We start from the raw sequence: 19,831 nt of genomic DNA on the forward strand, positions 1-19,831 counted from the left end.
AAAATGAAAATTCCTGTATCTTGCTTTCATGTCATACTATCCACTATAACCCACACCAAAGGCATTTTTTATGCGTAACATGCCTGTTTACTGAGAATGAGGAAGATATCAGCTTTGTACTATAATCACTTGGTGCTTTAAGTAATTTTTCACTTCATTGTAGGACTTTTCTTTGAATCATAGCATGAGACTAGCTGTCAGTGTCAAACTCCTTTTGTCATATACTGTGAAATTGATGATTAATCCTGATGTAACATGGCTCTTGGCCACATACGGTGACTGAGGTTTGCAGATGTAAGTGCTTATGAAGTAATTCTTTTCAAAAGACCCTCATTACTAGGATGGTTTTGCAGCTACAGTTACATGAAGCCCCTTTGGATATTTGCAAAGTTTTAGCATGGAATGAAGCCAGAGTCAACCCCAGTCAAAATGCTGTGATATACATTTGCATGACAGTGCTCTTTAGTTTCTCTACAAAAGGATGTCTGTTCTGTGACTTCAGTAAATTGAAGGAAGAGTAATTCAGAATCAAAATTATTCTGCACATCTTTCCCCTGGTAAGATTGAAAATATAGAGAAAATGTACTGCCAGGACACAGGGCCTCTAATCTCTCTGATCAGTGCTGACATAAGAGATGTTTTTGTTATTGCTGAGCAGGTTTTACACATAGCCAGGGCTTTTTTTGCTTTCCTTCTTGCCACACTGGCGAGGAAGATGGGAGGTTGGGAGGAGTCACAGCCAGGATAAAGTGGCCCCAACTGACTGAAGGGGTATTCCAGACTGTGTGGTGTCATGCTCACTATATAAAGTTGGGGGGAAAAGGAGGAAGGGGAAGTTGTTTGGAGTGATAGCATTTATCTTCCCAGGTCACTGTAACATGTGATGGGGCCCTGCTCTCCTGGAGATGGCTGAACACCTGCCTGCCCATGAGAAGCAGTGAATTAATTCCTTGTTTTGCTTTGTTTGTGTGCATGGCTTTTGCTTTTCCTATTAAACTGTCTTTATCTCAACCCATGGGTTTTCTCACATTTATCCTTCCAATTCTCTTCCCAGTCCTACTGGTCAGGGAGTGAGTGAGTGGCTGTGTGGTGCTTGCCTCTTATGTAAACTAGGTATTTCACACCATTTTGTTCACACATGCACAGCCAGCCCTTTGGGGCCCTCCTCCAGGAGGTGAGTTGCTGGCACAGGGGATGGACTGAGCAGGAGTCTCAAGGCAGAACAATAAGTTGGCTCAGCACAGCACTGCCCCACCTCTGCAGGACGCTCCTCTAATCACAACTTTCCTGTTGCAACAGTCAGAAGGCATAACAACATGGTTATGCCTGGGTCCTCCACAGACCCAGGAATTCACTGCTCCAGATCCAAACCCCATCTGTATGCAGCACTACCATTTGTGACCTCAATAAGAGGCTGGGAAGAAAGTTTATTTCATTTTTATATGGGACCTAGGTTAAAAAGTATTGACGATATCTATCAGTGTACTGGGAAAAGTGTAGGCCAACTGAATTTACTGTAACTGATTTGTTATATTCCACCCACTAAACAGTTTATTACAATATTAATGAATTTTAGAACAACTTTTTGCAGACCACTAAAGGTGTTAGCAAACATTAATATATTCCAGTTCAACAGTTACAGAAGACAACACTTCCAATCATAGAATGGTTTGGTTTGGTTCGATTTGGTTTGGTTTGCTTTGGAAGAGACCTTTAAAGATCCTCTAGTCCAACATCCTACTATAGGGGCACTTTCCACTAGACCAGATTACTCAGAGCCTCATCCACCATGATCTTAAACACTTCCAGCAACAGGGCATCCGCAGATTCTCTGGGCGACCTGTTCCAGTATCTCACCACCCTCAACATGAAAGTTTATCCCTTATGTCCAAACTAAATCTACCCACTTTCAGTGTAAAACCACTGCCCCCTGTCCTTTCTCTACAGGCCCAAGTAAACATTCTTTAGCTGTCTGCTGGAATCACTCCAACAGGTCTTTCTTGTACTGGGGATTCCAGAGCTGTATGGAGTACACTGGGGTGGGATCTCAAGAGATCTCTCTCAACTTGTTGGCCACACTGGTCAGTTGGATGTAGTTGGCTTTCTGGGCTGCAAGAATACATTCCTGGCTCATATTTAGTTTGTCATCCACCAGTAGCCTTCTCCTCAGGGCTGCTCTCATTCTGTCTTATCTCCCAGTCTATACTGATGTTGGTGATTGCCCCAACCCAGGTGCAGACCTCACACTTGGCATTACTGAACTTCAAGAGGTTCAAACATTCAATAGCAGTCATTTACTTGAAAATTAAATGAATTCAAGGATTAAAACTCCTTGATTTCTCCCAGGTTCCTTTGTGATGCCTAGTATCATTGATGGCAAGAGCATAATAAACAAGGGGGAAGTGGGCTGCATCATGTGCCATCAGCAATCCTGTCTTACAGTAGTGTAATACTTTAATTGGTTAGATGATGAAAGAAGTGGAAGTGAGTAAAGTGACATTGCTCGAAAGACAAATTGAGACAATCAAGAAATTCCGGGAAGATTCAGGAACTCAGACTAGGATGGGGCAAAATGACTTTAAACTGAAAGAAAGTAGGTTTCAATTAGGTATGAAAAAGAAATTGCTGAGTAGTTTGTACAACTTCTATCCCTGAGTCTTCAAGGGCAGGCTGGATGGAGCTCTGAGCAACCTGGTCTAGTGCAAGGTGTTTCTGCCCATAGCAGGGGTGTTGAAACTAACACACCTTTAAAGTCCCAAACATTTTTTATGATTCTATGAATTCAAGAATTCTACAATAGACAGAGGGAATCTCTTAGACTCCTCTAAGCAGTAATTACCATGCCTAATTACAGCAACAAGCAAGACTTAAAGAGTTAAACACAGAATTGTTTCATTCTGAAAAAACCCTTATGATTATTGAGTCCAATCATTAAACTAACACTACGAAGTCCACCACTAAACCACGTCTCAAGGTGCCACTTCTGCACAGCATTCAAACACCTGCAGGGATGGTAACTCAAGCACTTCCCTGGGCAGCCTGTGCTCTGAAAACACTTTCAGTGAAAAAATTTTTTCTTATATCCAATCTTAATCTCCCCTGGAGCAAATTAAGGACATTTTGTCTTGTCCTATCACTCGTTACTTGGGAGAAGAGGCCAACCCCCACTTCATTACACCCTTCCATTCAAAGGGTTGCAGAGCGCAATAAGGAAGGGGTATCCCTGAGCCTCCTTTCCTCCAGGCTAGACAGCCCCAAATTCCTCAGCCACTCCTCAAAGGATTTGTGCTCCAAACCCTTAACCAGCTCCATTTCCCTTCTCTGGACACTCTCCAGCATCTCAATGTCCTTCCTGTGGTGGGTGAGGGACCCAAAATAGAACACAGGCTTCAAGGGGTGGCCTCCACAGTGTCAAGTACAGGGGACAATCCCTTCTTCCCTGGCCCTGTCATCCAACACTACTTCTGATAAAAGCCAGGATGTCGTTGGCCTCTTTGGCCACCTGAGCACATGCTGGCTCATGAAGAAGAGATGGTTTCACTCTGAGTTTATTAGTTATACCTGTCTCAATGCAGAGGTACCTGTGTCTATAGTCAGTGGTACACAGCAAATTTAAACCTGGAGTGACTAAAGTAACTAATTTTAGGCCTTCTGAACATACTGGAACCATCATTCCTCCCAATTCTGGGATCAACACAGCTGGTACATAACTGAATTTCCCTTGGGGAAAATCATGAAAAACAGCTGCACAAAATATATTGACAACAAGCAGGCAGGTCAGACAGTTCAGTTACATGAAATGTTTTGCATATAAATAAGAACGAAGATAAGTTTCTCCCCCAGTTTTCAAGTGATTTCATTGGCAGGAGGTGGGGAGGAGAGCTTTATTCTGATAACAGAAAAATTACATTTCTATTTCTGCCAAGGTTGAGAAGTAACAGGGTTACATTTCAGCAAGGAATATTTAGATTATTCATTTATGGTAAAATTTAACTCAGGACAGTTACACATAGGCAATCTGCTCCTCTGTGTCAAGCATTATCATTCTTGTCATGTGTTTGTCTGCATTTTCCTTAAATAGTCCTACATTGAAGAAGAAGGATGTCACTTAACAGTCTATTGTAGCCTCATTATTTAAGGAATCAGCCACAATCAATAATTAGTTTTACTTTGAATTTTATTATATCTTCCTTTTACTGTTACTTATGATTGAAATCTCAACAATAGTTTGTTGCTTTACTGAAGAAGAGGAATTTTCATATTCTTAAGAGAAAACTTTTCTGAGCAACTGGTTACACTGTATTTTTTATTCTGAAGGACAAATGTGAGGGATGCTGGGGCAGCAAGGGACAAATACATCCAATTCCTCACTTTTCCATAAAAGGAAAAGGGAGAGAGAATTTGGTGCTTAAATAAAGGAAGGTTTGTGCTACAACCGTGGTGTAGGATTTGGAATACATCTATTTTTTTTGTTCTAATCCTCCTAGGACTTCCGCCCTCGTTAGGGATTTGGATGATCTAAGGTTGACATCTAGTGGTGGGAAGGTAGATTGCAGAGAGGAATCTTGCCCTCCTTGCACACAAACACATTTTATCGAGGCACAGGAATGTCATCCTAAAACTTAAACCCAGACATTAAAACCATAAGACTTGTGAAGCTAAGGAGAGCAACGTTAAGAATAATAGCGTAGTCAGACAAGAAACTAAATGCATCGTCTTTTATATTAAAAATATTTAAGTCCAAAGCATTCTTCTTTGCAGCCTTTCACTTTAGTGTACGATATAAACAGCACGGATGAAGAGACAGGGGAGAGAGTACTGTTGGGAAGCATTATTAACTAGACTGATATTTATATTTGCCTTCAGATCTTAATCCTTATGTTTATTTTGGGGTAATAGCAAAGATTACTCAAACAAATGTTAAAGGGTTTGATTATTTTATGTCTGCAACAACTGTGCTAAGGCCATGCACAACTGAATTTCTATTCAGCTGCTTCTGTGGGAACACTTTAGTGATTTCTAGTTAGTACTTTGTGTTTGAGTCAGTGTGATTAATTTATGATAGTGCCTTCATCTTGTTTCTGTTGTATTAACTTTTCAGTTGTCTCCCTAACCTTGGTCATATTGTTATGTTCTCATTTGTGCCAGCTCGTCAAGATATTCTTGGAGTCCTAGTGCCAACTACAGGAATGATTGAGTGTCCTTTTTATTTAGAAAATATTCTTTTAGGTAAGATGACCTGCCAAATAATTCAGTATACAACTGTGAAAGTAGTTGCTGCAGCTTTCCTTCTACGGTCCTTCACGCTTTTGCATTCAGTGAGTGTTGTATGTGTTTCCATTCCTTTTAGTTTTTCAAAGTTAACACAGTAACTTGAATGGTGTTTCAAAACATTGCTTTAGAAAATTTACCTTATATGAAAAAAGCTTTCCAATTCAAGCAACCCAATTACCGTGTATGCTGAACTATTAGTTTAATTAAGTCTTGGATGGGGGAGAGAAGTGGTGCAAAGTATTTGTAGTAACCGGAGTTCCTACTGGAATGTAGTTTAATTCCATTAGAGCTAACAGTTTCTATCTCCTGCCTGTAGCTGTTTGGAAGAGAAGGCCCTAGTAGATATGCTAAAGCCCTGAAGTATGTTTGCAGCTTCCAGTTGCATAAAGTTATGGAAGCAAGCTGAAGACACTGAGAGAAGGAGGAGGGGTAACAAAAAAAGCTAAGGGTCGCAATAGTGGATGCTTCTATTCTTCCTGCCAAGTAATAGAAATAATTAAAAGAAAAATTATGTTCAGTGGACTTGAGAGAAAAGGTGAAAGTTATAAAAGCAGCCTGAATAACTTCCCTTAACAAATGTTACTGATGCTTTACATCACTAAGAACATATATTCTATTACTTAATACAGGATTATATTCTGCAAGACATGTATCAAGCCTCAACATACACCAGGGGAGCTTCAGCAGCAGGGAGGTGGTGGGTGGAGTCACCATCCCTGGAGGTGTTCCAAGAAACAACTGGATGTGGCATGCTCTAGTCGACAAGGTGATGATCAGTCAAAGGTTGGATTCAATGATCTTGAAGGTCTTTTCCAACCTAAATGATTCTATGATTCTATGTTGAATCCTACAATCAGAAATTAAAAATATTGTATTAATTTATTAGCTATAGAGAAAACACATGTTCCCTTCTTGGCCAAAGAGAATCCTATTTATGCTGTGTGTTTTAGAAAACTTAATTTCTCTCATGGCCTTTGACAAACTATGACAGTGTAGCATATTAACATATGCTGGATAATTTCAGTAGGCTTTTGGAAAAAATTACTTTGACCTGTAAGGTTTACCGTTGAAAAAAGCATACTCCACACATTTTAGAAACAGCCTTTGTTCCACTAACATATGAATGAGAAAAAGCTAACAAGGGACTATGTCTTTATGGTGATTTGACATTTAAATACAAAATTAGACTGTTTCGATACTGTCCAAGTTTTTCTTCCTTAATCTGTATCTTTTAACTATTCAAAACCACAATTTCCGCTTTGGACTAAAACAAGATGTCAAAGCTGTCAGAGACTTAATTTTGGACCTGTATCAGGATCAGAATCCAGACAAGAAGATAATCTTTCCCACTTCACTCATGCCACAGACAGAAAATACTAATTTTGTCTTTGCTGTTGTCAAGGCCATTAAACCTGAGGGAGTTTAACCTGTTTCAAAGGAAAAACATGGTTGCAGCCACAAAGTGTGGCTTGCTCATAACACAGCCTGCGTTGATCAAAAAAAAGGCATCTTTTTAAATACCGTTTACAGAAATGGAAGGGGGATTTATATTTACTGAAGAAATATGGATTAAAATAATTTTAAAGAATTAAAGTTTACTTTTTAAGTTATACATTTAAAATATTGTGTTCGTATTTCGCATCTCAGATTTGTCTGTGAGTTATTTGTTGACAGCTGTAAGAATCAGGTGTATTTAGAAGAATTTACATAGCTACACTGCTGTCCAGCTAGTATATTCTTAAGATTTTTTTTTTAAATTCAGCATTTACAATCACAGGTTATAAAATATTAAACAGTAATGCCTCAAAAATAACAAGTTAGGGGTTTTTAGGATGCTAGAAATTTTTATACTTTTGTTTTGAGCAGTGCAGTTGAAAGACTAGGGTAAGCCTATTACACTTTATAGAAGTAGCTCTCTGTAGCCTTGATAGACCAAGTCCTAGGACATTCAAAAAATAATTACAAAATACTAATCACTGGTGAATCTTGTGCATCATTATGTTTTTGTACAAATGCTTTACAAAAATACTTTCTCAAAGAGCAAGGCATTTAACAAATGTTCCCAGCATTCACTTTCATGGGAGCTGAAATATTAACCTGTGATAAACTAGGCCTTAAACTCCTCCAAGTCACTAACATAACTTGCTATTTGCACTTTGCATTTCCCCTGCCATTAAGCTTCATGGGTGGTTTTCTACAGCTTAGAGAGCTCTTTAGAAGATTTCCAGCCATTTTCCTACCTGCTACAATTTCTGCCCAACTACAAACCTCTCCACTAAAGAAGTCAACACCACTAATAGCACAGTCAGCTCTCCTTCACTGGGTCAACAGTTCTCAGACAAAACAATTAAGGCACGAGGGCCATTTTCAAAGCTGTTCTTACCATGCAAAACTTGCAGAGGTTACTGGCACTCGATCAGCTCACCCAGCAACACTGGTAAGTACAGCATGTTAGTAGAACAGCCTCTTAATACTGGTAACTAAGCTCAAAAGATGTGCTGATGTTCTCCTATATTTAAATACATGAAAATGCCATTTTTCTAAGAGAAAATAATATAGCAATAGTTTTTTACTATCAGCATAAAATAGCAATTTCTGTGCAGCACAGAAAAAAATAAAGTTCTAATGACTTTTTAGTTTGAGTAGTGCTTTTGTGTATTCCGCCAGGTGATAGCTCTCACAGCTCGGTCCTGGGAAAAGCACACCCTGACCTTTCCCTGCTCATAAAAGATGTTTGCAGTTTCACATATCAAACAATACAGATCCCTTTTTTCCAGCAGTACAGAAAAAGTAGTGTTTCCAGAAGAAAACAGTCTGTAACATTTGACTCATCTGCTCTTTCTTTAGTGTTGGAAAAAGCAGGAGAAGCCCCTTCTTAACAATGCTTTTATGTTTTTAAGGAAGTGAAGGACACTGACCTATAACACTGTGTCCATACTTAGTGACTGGCAGTTCTCTATGCTGAGGGAACAGTGAAGAACACCCTGGGATGAAGCACAGGCCTACAGAGCCACTTGCTGAATGAGAGGCAGCCAAGGGGGGGTGGCAGAAGGCACAGAATACAACAGCCCATCTGTGTGATTATCGGCCATGTTCCCAGGACGTCATCTGTACCCTCCTTTAGAAGTACTGAAGTCATGCTAAATCCTCAAACCTACTGTCCTAAATTAACCACTGTTGCTCAGAGCATAATTCAAAAGCATTTCTTGTCATGAAATCTATAGAAAATGGAGTTTTACTTTAAAAATTCCAGTACATGAAAAGACATCAACACAAATACTTGCCTAGGGCAGCAGATTTATTAGAAGAAAGCATATGAAATGCCCAAATGCTTGGACTGCTTGATCCAGTTTTGAGCCCCTTGGGAACTTCCAGAAAAATATGTTTAAACTCCTAGAGGTTTCCTCTAAGAGTCAAGATTTGCTGTTTATATGAGTAGGACACTGGAACCATGAATGCGGGAGCCTGGCTTTGCTGGAACAGGAGTTTTGCAGATGGTGAGACTGTTACCATTGCAGGACTCATCAGTGCAAGACTGCTTTATTGTCACACTTCAAAACCAACAATCAAAGCCTACATGAAGGCACTTACCAAGAAAAACCTCTGCACCCAGTTCTCAATCTGCTCGATGCAATAAGCAGTGAACATGCACAAAGATAAGAAACCACTTGGAGACATCCAGCAAAAAGATAATTCCATTTTTTCCCCTTTTTGCCTATTAGTGTTCTACCCCATCATGCCTGTTCTGGCAGTCACATTTGTTTCAAACTTTGATGCACCATGGCAAGTTAAAAAAAAAAAAATTACATGAGACATTCTTTTACTTCTTGTTGGAGCAGACTTAAAACAAATTTATTCTTCCCTTAAAGTATTACAAGAATATTCAAAATTCTTGTTCCAGATTTGCCATGAAGACAATCAAATCCTCATAATAAAATCTTGTGTGTATGGTCAGTGAACTGTAGATTCCTGCAGTCACAAAAGAAAAAATTGTGACCAAGATCATAGTTGCACAGATTACATAAAGCTTCGGCTCCTAGGTGATGCATAGATGTACTTGCATATACATACATACATGTATGTTTATATGTATACACATAGTATATACTGGGCAGAAAGTTCCCAAGTGCACAGGTAAGAATAATTTTGTAAAATGCTAAAGATAACAAATAGCTAATGGCATACATACAGAATCTTTATGAGGAGGAGAAAAAATTTTAAAAAGAGGATTTCATAAGAATTGAGTTATTCTAAGGGCAAGTACAGGCTGGGTAGAGAATGCATTGAAAGCAGCCTTGAGTAGAACTTGGAGGTTCTGGTGGATGAGAAGCTGGACACAACCCAGCTGTGTGCACTTACAGCCCAGAAATTTAAATGTATCCTGGGCTGCATCCAAAGCAGTGTGGCCAGCAGAGAGAGGGAGGGGGTTCTGCCCCTCTATTCCAGTTTCACAGGACTGCACCTCTAGTGCTGTGCCAGCTCTGTGGCCCTCAATAGAAGACACGGACCTGTTGGAGATGGTCCAGAGGAAGGCCAGGAAGATGGTCTGAGGGCTGGAGCAGTTCTTTTATGAAGACAGAGCTCTTTTACGAATCAGGAGGTTAAGCCTGGGAAAGGAAGATTCTGGGGAGATGATGCAGCAGTCTCCTGTACCTGAAGGGGGCCTACAAGAAAGCTGGAGAGGAACTTTTGACAAAAGCACATAATGACAGGACAAGGAAAAATGGCTTCAGATTAAGAGAGTAGGTTTACATTAAGCTATCAGGAAGAAATTCTTTCCTGTGAGGACAGGTTGCGCAGGGAAGTTGTGAATGCCCCATCCCTGGAGGCATTCAAGGCCAGTTTAGATGGGGCTCTGAGGAACCTGGTCTAGTGGAAAGGGTCCCTGCCCAGAGCAGGGGGTTGGAACTAGGTCATCTGTAAGGTCCCTTTCAACCCAAATCGTTCCATGATTCTATCATCTGGCAACACCATTATGTCTTTTTCAATACAGCAACAGAAGAAAAAAACAACAAAAAAACAACAGCCAAAAAAACGCCCCACACCTCCCAAAAAACAATTTAAAAATAAGCTTATACATGTTAATCCAGTTACTAAAAACTTGTCCTTACAATAAACCAAAGGTAAATTCTAAAGTCTGTAATTCTGTTTTCCTGAGATGACTGCAACAGAAGTTTGACCACGTGTTCTCATGAACAGGATTTGACTTGACCTACAAAATTCTGAGTAATGGTACTCTCTATTAATTAAAGCAGTATATAAAGAAAACACGTAATAATCACATTTCAGTCAAATAAAATTCAGTTTCACTTTATTCAAGATTAAGAAGGGGGGGGTAGGGTGGGGTGCAAACCAAGAGAGCCATGCCATGAAAGCCATGCAGATGAACAAAAAGGAAGTGCAACAATTAGACTTACAAATGTTTCTGCAATTTCTTAGAGGTAATTGTAACCCTTAGCAAACTGAAAACCCAAATGACATTTCTCAAATGTATTAAGTTTACATAACAGTCATATAAAAGAGAAACTGTTCTTTAGCATTTCAGTAAAGGCCAAGATACACTTTTAAACACCAGAGTAGGCAGAACTAAATGCCTACATTTTAATTTTTATCGAGATCCCCTTTTCTAGTTGCATATACACTTTCAATAAAAATTAACATACCTATTCAGCCTTCTTGTTGAAAAAAATATGCATATTGCAATAAGGAATGAGGCACAGCAGAGTAGACATCTCATACAATCTGCAGCAATCCAGAAAATTACACAATGGCCCAAGTCTGAATACCTTTCTCTTCCTCCCGGGGTGATATATAGCTAAAGGAGATAATCGGTGTTTGCCAAGAAATGGCAAATTTCTTTCATAACTGTATGGAGAAAGCTTTATTAAAAAAGCCAAAGTCAAAAGACACAACTTATGGACTAGAAAAGGGACCTATAGAAAATCATATTTTCATTACAAGTGGAAACAAGGGATGTGGAAGAGAGGTCCCACATTGACTTCTGAACATTTCAGACCCTGTCTTAAGGCTTTTAGTTAGCACAGAAGACCAAAATATTTTATACTCTGTAGGAAAAATGCCATTCTGGGGGAATTGCTATGCCTTCCAAAACATGAGCTGCTTAACCACAAATACACACATTTAAAATAAATCCTTCAACATTAAGTGTTAAATTGTTTAAATATTACTGAAAAGCCAGATGAGATTTGAGAATCAGAGCTCGCTGGCAAAATAAATGTAAGAAATAATTAAAACATAGGTTCTGTGGAGAAAAAATATTTAGAATCAGGTAAATGGAAAAGCTACACACAAATGGGAATGTACAAAGTACACACACAAGAGGTATTGTAAATGAAATTTGCAGCAGGTACTCCGTAAATGCTGGGGATGGAGAGGAGACCACATACTTGTCAAGAACATTATGAGGATATTAAATGAACTATCATGCCTAAGACAGAAATGACAGATGAAAAACAAGTGACAGATAAAGAATGGTACTCAGTGCACCTAAAACCACTACTTATCTAAGGCAAAGTATGAAAGTTTGGCATGATACAACCTGAGTTAATACTCTTGATATGTACTTGGTGTACAAAATGAGTGGAGTAACACCATCATTGTAATATTTTGGAATCCCCTTAAAATATTTTGATTCCATTTACAGTTTATGGGGAAAATTGCAAGATTACATGTATTTTGTAACCCACTAAATGGTTACTCAACACCAATGGCAAGACTTACAGTAAATTAAATATCTTCAACTATAGGTTACATGCTAGTTGTTTCACATTTTACAGTAATGGAACAATTTGGATATTTCAAGCATCACCAGCAATGTTAGAATTCTATCCTGTAGCTATGAGTATTCCAAACTATTGTTTGGAAATCACATTTTGGCAGTAGGTACTTTCTATATGTACAAGATATTTTGAAGACTTTGATATGCGAATTTATGGAAACCTTCATATAACACTGTATTTCATGTGTAAAAAAGTACATGTGTTTCATGTATTTTTTGTATCAACTGCAGTAAACAGCCAATTAACAATACTATGAGTACTACATCTAAGAAATAAACAGAATTGCAGACATTCAAGCTAATAAAATGTTGCTGTCTGGGTATGAAACAAAAAAGTTCCATTAGGTAAGAAAATTTAACAAAAGCAACTGTGACATTATATTTATTATTTAATATAAATTTGACTTCACCAGTCACTTGCTTAGCACACAATATTGTGTAATTCAAGGCATTTGTTTTTGGTATGCAACAGTGCACTTATAACCCCATAAACTCCTTCTTGAGTTGCAAGACTGTTCCTAACTTCTATTCAAAATAATAGGCTTTTATTAATATTTTTTGTGCAGAGTTAATTCTCCCCAATACACATTTTTGTAAACTGTTATATTTTCTGTAATAATTGATTGAGGTGCTGCAACATTTCCTCGAGTAGGATATAAAAAAGTTTACACTAAAAGCAATACTGTACTGTATCTGTAATTGTGATCTGGTCCACTCATTTACAAAAAAACCTAGTATTGTCAACTAAGCAGACACTTGTGATCTAAATTCAAATTCTCTGATCAGTAGCCTCCTCCTTGTATTTCGAGTTGTAACACTAGTGATTAAGTTAAAATTTCCTTTGACAAAGAAATTTGTATTTCAACACAGCCTCAAGTCATATTAAAACTAAGACATAAAGTATTGATTTTCACCATCAAATCAAAACTGCAAGATTTGCTCTGAATAGTATCATAATAATTATTCCAGAGTTCAATTTCAGTATCAAAGGTTAAGACAAACTCACTTTATACTGCTTATATAAAAAATGAAATCTGAAGTTCTTACATTAAAAAATCAAGCAAACCAAGACCAAATTTGGCAGAATTTTTTTTATCATTACATAATTTTTTAAGCTAACATCATCTACTTTTCTGATACAGACCATTGTGACCATAATAAGCAACTGGATAAATCTTCCCTCCCTCCTGTCTTTGCTTTTGTTGCTGATATTCAAACAGTTCTGCTTGTGAAAGAGGAATTAAAAGGTAGCTGTTCAGTGTTCTTCATATCTTGGTGCTTCTCCATTCATTACAATTTTGGCTGATTCTCTCTTACTTCTTCTAGTTTGGAAAGGATCCACTGTGTGAAGAAAAAAGTAACAATAATAATCTTTCTGTGGTACAAAACAGACAAAGCAGCTGAAAACTACACTGGTTTTTGTCACTACTGTCTGCTCTCTTCCTAACCAAGTTTTAACACTGTGTTAAAAATACTTCCATAGATTATAAACCCCTGGCTTTCTAACATGAAAATGGAGCCATTCATGCACCAATATCTGACATTTGATACCACGTCTAATTAAACTTGTTTCCTGGTCTGTACTTCAAGGAGTAAGATTTTAAAAAAAAAGAAGACAACATTTAACCCCTCTCCTGGCTCTGCTTTAGTCTACAACTCTAGACAGATGACAACAGAGAAGCAAGGATCACAACAGACAGAAGACAGTAACAGGTTGCAGCAATGTGATAAATTATTTAGAAAATAAATAATCTTTTCCTTACTTAAGACTTGTGGTATACGTAATATGATGTACTAATTTCACTTTTGGAATTGTTCCTGATTTAGCTGGGGCTTAGACAGGATTCTTTTCCCACAGAGACTAAGGGACCTCAGCTCTGCCCACCCCTGTTCCACCAGAGCCAAAAAGTAAAACCAGAAAACCTCAGTACCTCCAAAGATTACAGGCAAGTCAAATTCAGCACAGGGCCCTTACCTTTTTGAGGTAAGAGTTAACTGCTATCACGTACCTGCAGCTAGAAACTACCCTCACAAAGACAAAAGCAATTTAAACTAATGAGAGAATGCAACTTTTGCAAGCTGTCTCAGACCATGATCCCAGGGAACCACACCCACTGAAGTATACACAAGGCTCGTTTATTTTTTCTGAAAATTACTAGCTACACTAGTTAAAAACAAGGCAGTACTTTCACAGGCAGCTACCTTATAGTTCTGGTAGCAGATCTGAACTGTTCCTACTATCTGTTGTAGTCAAAACTAGTGATGTTAAAATGAAAAGGTTATCAGAAAATGTGTATAACAATAGCATTAATACCATATATCAAATAAACTACTGGTATTCTTCTTAAGGATTTTCTTCATTCTTCAAACAAAACTGTATCTTAAGGAACAGAGCAGTAACACCCCACCCCTGCCCCCCACCAGGAACAAAACTAGGAGTGATTTACAAATATTTTTGTTCTATTAAAATGTAATATTCTGGTGTTGGAACTGAGTATTTTTGAAATTCATTATGGAGTAGATTATTGCTATTTCCATCTCTGTAATGGATATGTGGAAATACTGAATTTTAAATATACATAGTTTCGGGTTAAGAGTATTTCTGTTACACTTTTTAAGTCAAATTTACCACAGTATAATTTTAATAGTATTTTGACTTTACCTTAGCATCCTCTGGACTTCTAAAATTAATAATTTTTCCAAATTCTTTGGCATGGAAGACAGACTTAACTCGTTCCTAAAAAAAACAAAACAGTAATTTAAAATTGAAGTTAGTTACTTCAGGCTTTAAGAATAGGATGCTATTTACTAGCAAGGCAGCTATAATGGTTCAAACAGCCACATGTACCAAGAACAGTCATCTGAGTATGTTTGCATCACATGCACATACCCTGAGAGAGGTAATTTTCTGCATGAAAGCACAGTAGAGTGAACACTCCAGCAATAACAGACTCCCCTTTCTACCATGGAGTCCCTGGATAAGGGTCTATAAAAGTGTGTAGGAATGGAAGGCAGATAATGTACATATGGTAACAAAATCCATTACTCTCCAAGGTTTTAATTTGTAATTCTCCTTCAAGTCATTACTTGAGTGGACATTCCACCAACACTGACTTGCAAGTAGTGGACTTAGGTAGCAAAACCAGCAACTTAGGCTTCAGAAAGAAAAACAGAAGGAGTTATTTGCAAAATACAGTTTTCAATCACAGATTTCAATAAAGAGCATACTGCAGACATGTTAATGGATTCTGAAATGACTGCTGTGTAGGGGTAAAGATGGATATGTTATTCAGCATTGTCTAAAATGGCAGAAACACTAAGAATTATTTCATCCTGTAAAAGTTCACTTGCAGTCAGAAATCCAGTTTGGAGGATTCCAAACCAATATGGCTCTGCCTTTCATGCTCTCTGCAATAGAAACAAATAATCTGAGTGAAAAACTGAATGACGTTGTGCACTGTCAAGACTGTCCTGACAACCAATATGTGTAATTACACATGTGAAGCTTATTAAAAACACCAGCAGGCAAATTCATTAAGTGAAACTAAATGCAGTTAACATTTCAATAAGAATTCAAGATTTTTTATTAAGAAACTGCCTCTGTAAATAGCCATTGGTGGTCATCTTTCTCCTTATGTCCTTTGCCATCTTACCAGGGAAAGGAATTTTAAGGTTTGGTTTCTTTTTTTTTAAGGAAAAATTGCAACTAAGAGCAACATTCTTCAATTTGTATTGAAAGAGAAAAATATATGTCATTATGGTCATTTTTGACAACAATAAAACCTTATTATATGCCCCAGAGAGCATAATAAAAACATTCTGTAATCTTCTGAGCCTTTTGTAGTATCACCATTTTCCAGACTGTGAATACACTGCGAACTGGTACACACAAACAAAAAATGCCTGGGGCTCAAGGAATAATTTCATCTGCAAAGACCAAGTCACCATGCTGCTTAGAACAGCCAGAGACTTGTTATCTGAGGAGTTCACCCATGTCAAATTTTAACTCCCTTCTCTGAATGCATCTCAAATACAAAGGAGATCAAGAACTCAAAGGAGAGTGAGCAGAAATTCAAAGTTCAATTTTATAAACAGTAATACAAAACAACAACAAAACATGGTAAGAGTAATGTACCTTGGCCTCAATGCGCAATCTTCGACCATCAACGATGAATGGTTCTTTGGTAAATTCATCGTAAGTATATTGCCATTCACATGTCAGCTGTCCAAATGTCCCTTTTGTCACAAATAACACACCACTAGGCACCAGAAAATAAAAGTAGTTTTAAAAATTAATATAAAAATATTTAGAAGTTATTCACTAGAGCAAGTTATGAATTCACTTGCTCTAGTGAATTCATTCATCATTGCAAAATAGGTTTCGTCTCATGATCTCTAACTATACAGCACACTTTCCAAAAGAGTGATTTTTGAAAATCTAACATTTAAAATATTTTTAAAATTTAAATTTAAAATTCATAGCAAAACTGTAACACTACTTCAAGCAATACTTGAGAAGGATGTCTCATACTCCACTATTAGACATTCACTGTTCCTGTATTATCCTCTTTCCTTCAATACACCATTGTAAGTGAATCTCACAGTTCAGCTGATTTTAGCCTAACCCAGTTTATAACAAATCCTTCTCAGCTAAAGAAATCTTAAAACCAATACTCCTTTTCCCTTCTTAAATAGGAAAGAAATAACACTGAACACTCTTCTCCTAACAATGACACTGTTAAAGATTATTAACAGCACATTAGGCATGCCTTCCCCATTATTTTGTCTACATATATGGTGACAGTGCAGTTACTGATCAGCAATCATCAAGGCATGCACATTTTGATGATTGTTTTAAGTATATATTATTCAGAGTTAAAACTGTTTACCTTTTTGTTACCATTAACAGATCAGTACTGTTGACCATAGCATGTGCAATATATCTGAGTTTTGCAAATCTTCCATTTTCAATTTTCTAAAAGAGATAAAAGTTTTATAGCTTTTAATATGCTAGTAAATTAATGTACCAATTTTGTGCATAAAAGGTACTTATGCTCCAAAACTATAAATGGTAACAAAGCACATACTTCAAAATAAAAGGCTACTTTCACAAAGTCAGAATACAACTAACATCTGTAATAGCTAATGTTCATAACTACTTGGTTGCTGTTAATACAGCTATATAAATAAAAATCAATCCTAACCAAAACTGACAAGGAACAATATCATTTCTCAAAAAATTTCAGGACTCAGTTTTCTACACACTTTTGGTACACACTGAACTTCTGCTAACTAATACAGTTCTGAGACAACAAACAAAATAAAAATTCCTTTCCTACTTTATGTCTTTGCCTACAAAACACTGACTAATTAACTCAGAGAATAAATCTATACCTAACTGTATGTAAGCACCATTATCATGTAGACAGTGAGACAATAATACACTTGAGGCAATACTTAGCATTCCTCTATATTCTTTTGTTTCCCCACGAACTTAACCATTTCCTATAATTAATGTGAATACTGTAGCAGAATACTTTTAATGAGCAATATATTTTAAATGCTGATGACGGCAGATTAATAACTTTTTAAAAACAGAAGCCCTGTACCTCTCACATGACTTGGCAAGCGTTGGATTTCTGACTTTCTGAGCACTGAGTGATTAAACTAGTGGTCAAATTAATATTACTGTATCTTGGTTGGGAATAGCAACATGATTGCTTGTATGCTTCCCAGCTGTTACAACTTGGAAGCAACACCAGATTAGAATAAACTAGTATAATTATCAAGAAAGTTTTAACTACAAACATATAGCTTCATATATGTATGCCAAAATTTTAAAAATATCTAGATTAGATCTTAAAACAATTAGGAAAGCAAACCATTTAATGCATGTTCCCCACCACAGTAAAATGATGAAGATATCTGATTAGTGTGCCGTACAAATTTGACTGTGTGGATAATTCCACTTGCCCAAACAGACTTTTTAAAAATTACGTCTTCCCCAAAGATACCAATTCTTTTGTGACTAAAATGCATGAATATTTGAGTAGCAGGTTACCCTAAAGAGAGCTTTCCAAAAAGCTCTTAGAAAGTTCAAATTATTTCTCTTTCCCCAACTCGGTTAGGGTACAAAATCACAGCTATTGATCATGTGCCTACTTACAGAAGTCACTACTTGCGTTTATTTTTGCAAGAGCTACTGTTGGGAGCAGGATGAATTCAGCAAGAAATGAGGAACTAAGGGCTTGGAAAATAAGCTTTGTTTTTTTAAATTTTTGGAAACTTCTTATGCAAGCTTTATCGAGGCTTTGCTCTGCCTCTGAAATGTGTCTCCCTGCCTCTTGTATTAAACAGAAGCTTGGACCTAAATAAGTAAATAACTAAAAAAACCTCTCTAAAAGGTAGCTGTTCTACAACATTCCAGTACGTAATACACTGGATGGTTAGAAGACAAAGGAGGCTGTATGGACAGCCTCTGGACAGCATGGATAGGATACGTGACCCACAGGTCAGGCTACTGGTCTAGGTCTATGCCCTGATGGATTTTCATTAGTGGCTTAGAAAGAAAGACAGGGAAATGGAGAAGGCTGACAAGAAAAGAAATAACACGTGTGGAAAGAGCAAGGGTGGTTCAGAAGAGGTAAAAAATACACATAACTGCACTTAACTGCAAGACACTGTGACAATGACACAAATATCTCTTACTGACCAAAATTATAAATGTCACACAGAATGACGAGTATCTCTGTTCTATTCAAAGTAAGTATAGTGTAAAAACATTTAGCAATTTAGCCTTATTAGGATGGAGAGGATTTCCCATGTTGGAGGAGATATCTTTCTTATGCTTTGCATAGCACTGAAGTAAGGCTCTCAATCCAAGTATTAATTCCCCTTAAGTGAGATTTAGGAGAGGGGTGCTACCTCTTTCTGTCTTCTCATTAGCTTGCTAGCTAATTTTCAAGAAGTCATGTCCCCTGCTGTAACTTACTCAGCTTACTGATAACAAATTGGGAATTGTGAAAATTATTATGAAAGTACAGTACTTAACCACTGCACAAATGACAACCCTAAACAAAAACTATTTAAATGTATACCAAATTATACAAAAAGTGTTTCATTCTACTAAGATTCCCGAACATGTGATTTGTGGAGCACAAAAACATTGTTGGCATGTAGCATACACTGAGATAACTAGTCCTCATTGCTAGCTATGAGTCAAAAATCATAAACTCAAGTTATCTGTTTTTATAGTAGACAACAGGAGTTAATTCAGAAATAAAACAGAGGGAAATGCTGCACAGGCTATTTACAAAGGGAACACTTTTATCTATGCCAATGCTAAGCAGTAACTAATTTTAAATTTTCTGCCTTTGGATTTTTCTACCCTTCATTTACAATCTTTAATCCTTTTAGTATTAGACTTATATCTATTCATTAGGAAATACATAATAGAGGGATACTGCTGATAATTCTTATAACAAGCTCACTACTGCACTGCTACTGAAATGTCTAATACAACTCAAACATAAAATGACATATAATTGATCACTCAATACAGATGCATAAATAGTTCTTAAAACTTCTATAGTATGTAGCCATTGTTTGGAGAAAGACAGCAACTTGGACCACTGTTTGGTGACGCAAAACTATGAAAGGTAACATGGATCTGTCATTCTTTGTTCAATGTTAGTTTCGACATTGTAAGAAAACACATACAAATTTTTTAAAAGACAGTGTCTGTATTTCAAATTAAAA

General features: G+C 37.1%; 1 protein-coding gene across 1 annotated transcript in view; it reads right to left on the reverse strand.

The window, feature by feature from the left end:
• Positions 1-10,563: 10,563 nt before the first annotated feature.
• Positions 10,564-19,831, reverse strand: part of VPS13A (vacuolar protein sorting 13 homolog A) — a 108,401-nt gene continuing 99,133 nt past the window's right edge. The window contains exons 70-73 of the mRNA XM_017735474.1: positions 16,963-17,048; positions 16,209-16,332; positions 14,736-14,810; positions 10,564-13,414 (exon numbers count right to left, since the gene is read on the reverse strand). Coding sequence (XP_017590963.1) covers positions 13,364-13,414; positions 14,736-14,810; positions 16,209-16,332; positions 16,963-17,048 — 336 coding nt within the window. The 3' untranslated portion in view covers positions 10,564-13,363. The remainder of the gene's footprint in view (positions 13,415-14,735; positions 14,811-16,208; positions 16,333-16,962; positions 17,049-19,831) is intronic.

This window comes from Corvus brachyrhynchos, unplaced genomic scaffold (assembly GCF_000691975.1).
Source record: "Corvus brachyrhynchos isolate BGI_N302 unplaced genomic scaffold, ASM69197v1 scaffold325, whole genome shotgun sequence".
In the NCBI taxonomy this organism is placed as follows: domain Eukaryota; kingdom Metazoa; phylum Chordata; class Aves; order Passeriformes; family Corvidae; genus Corvus; species Corvus brachyrhynchos.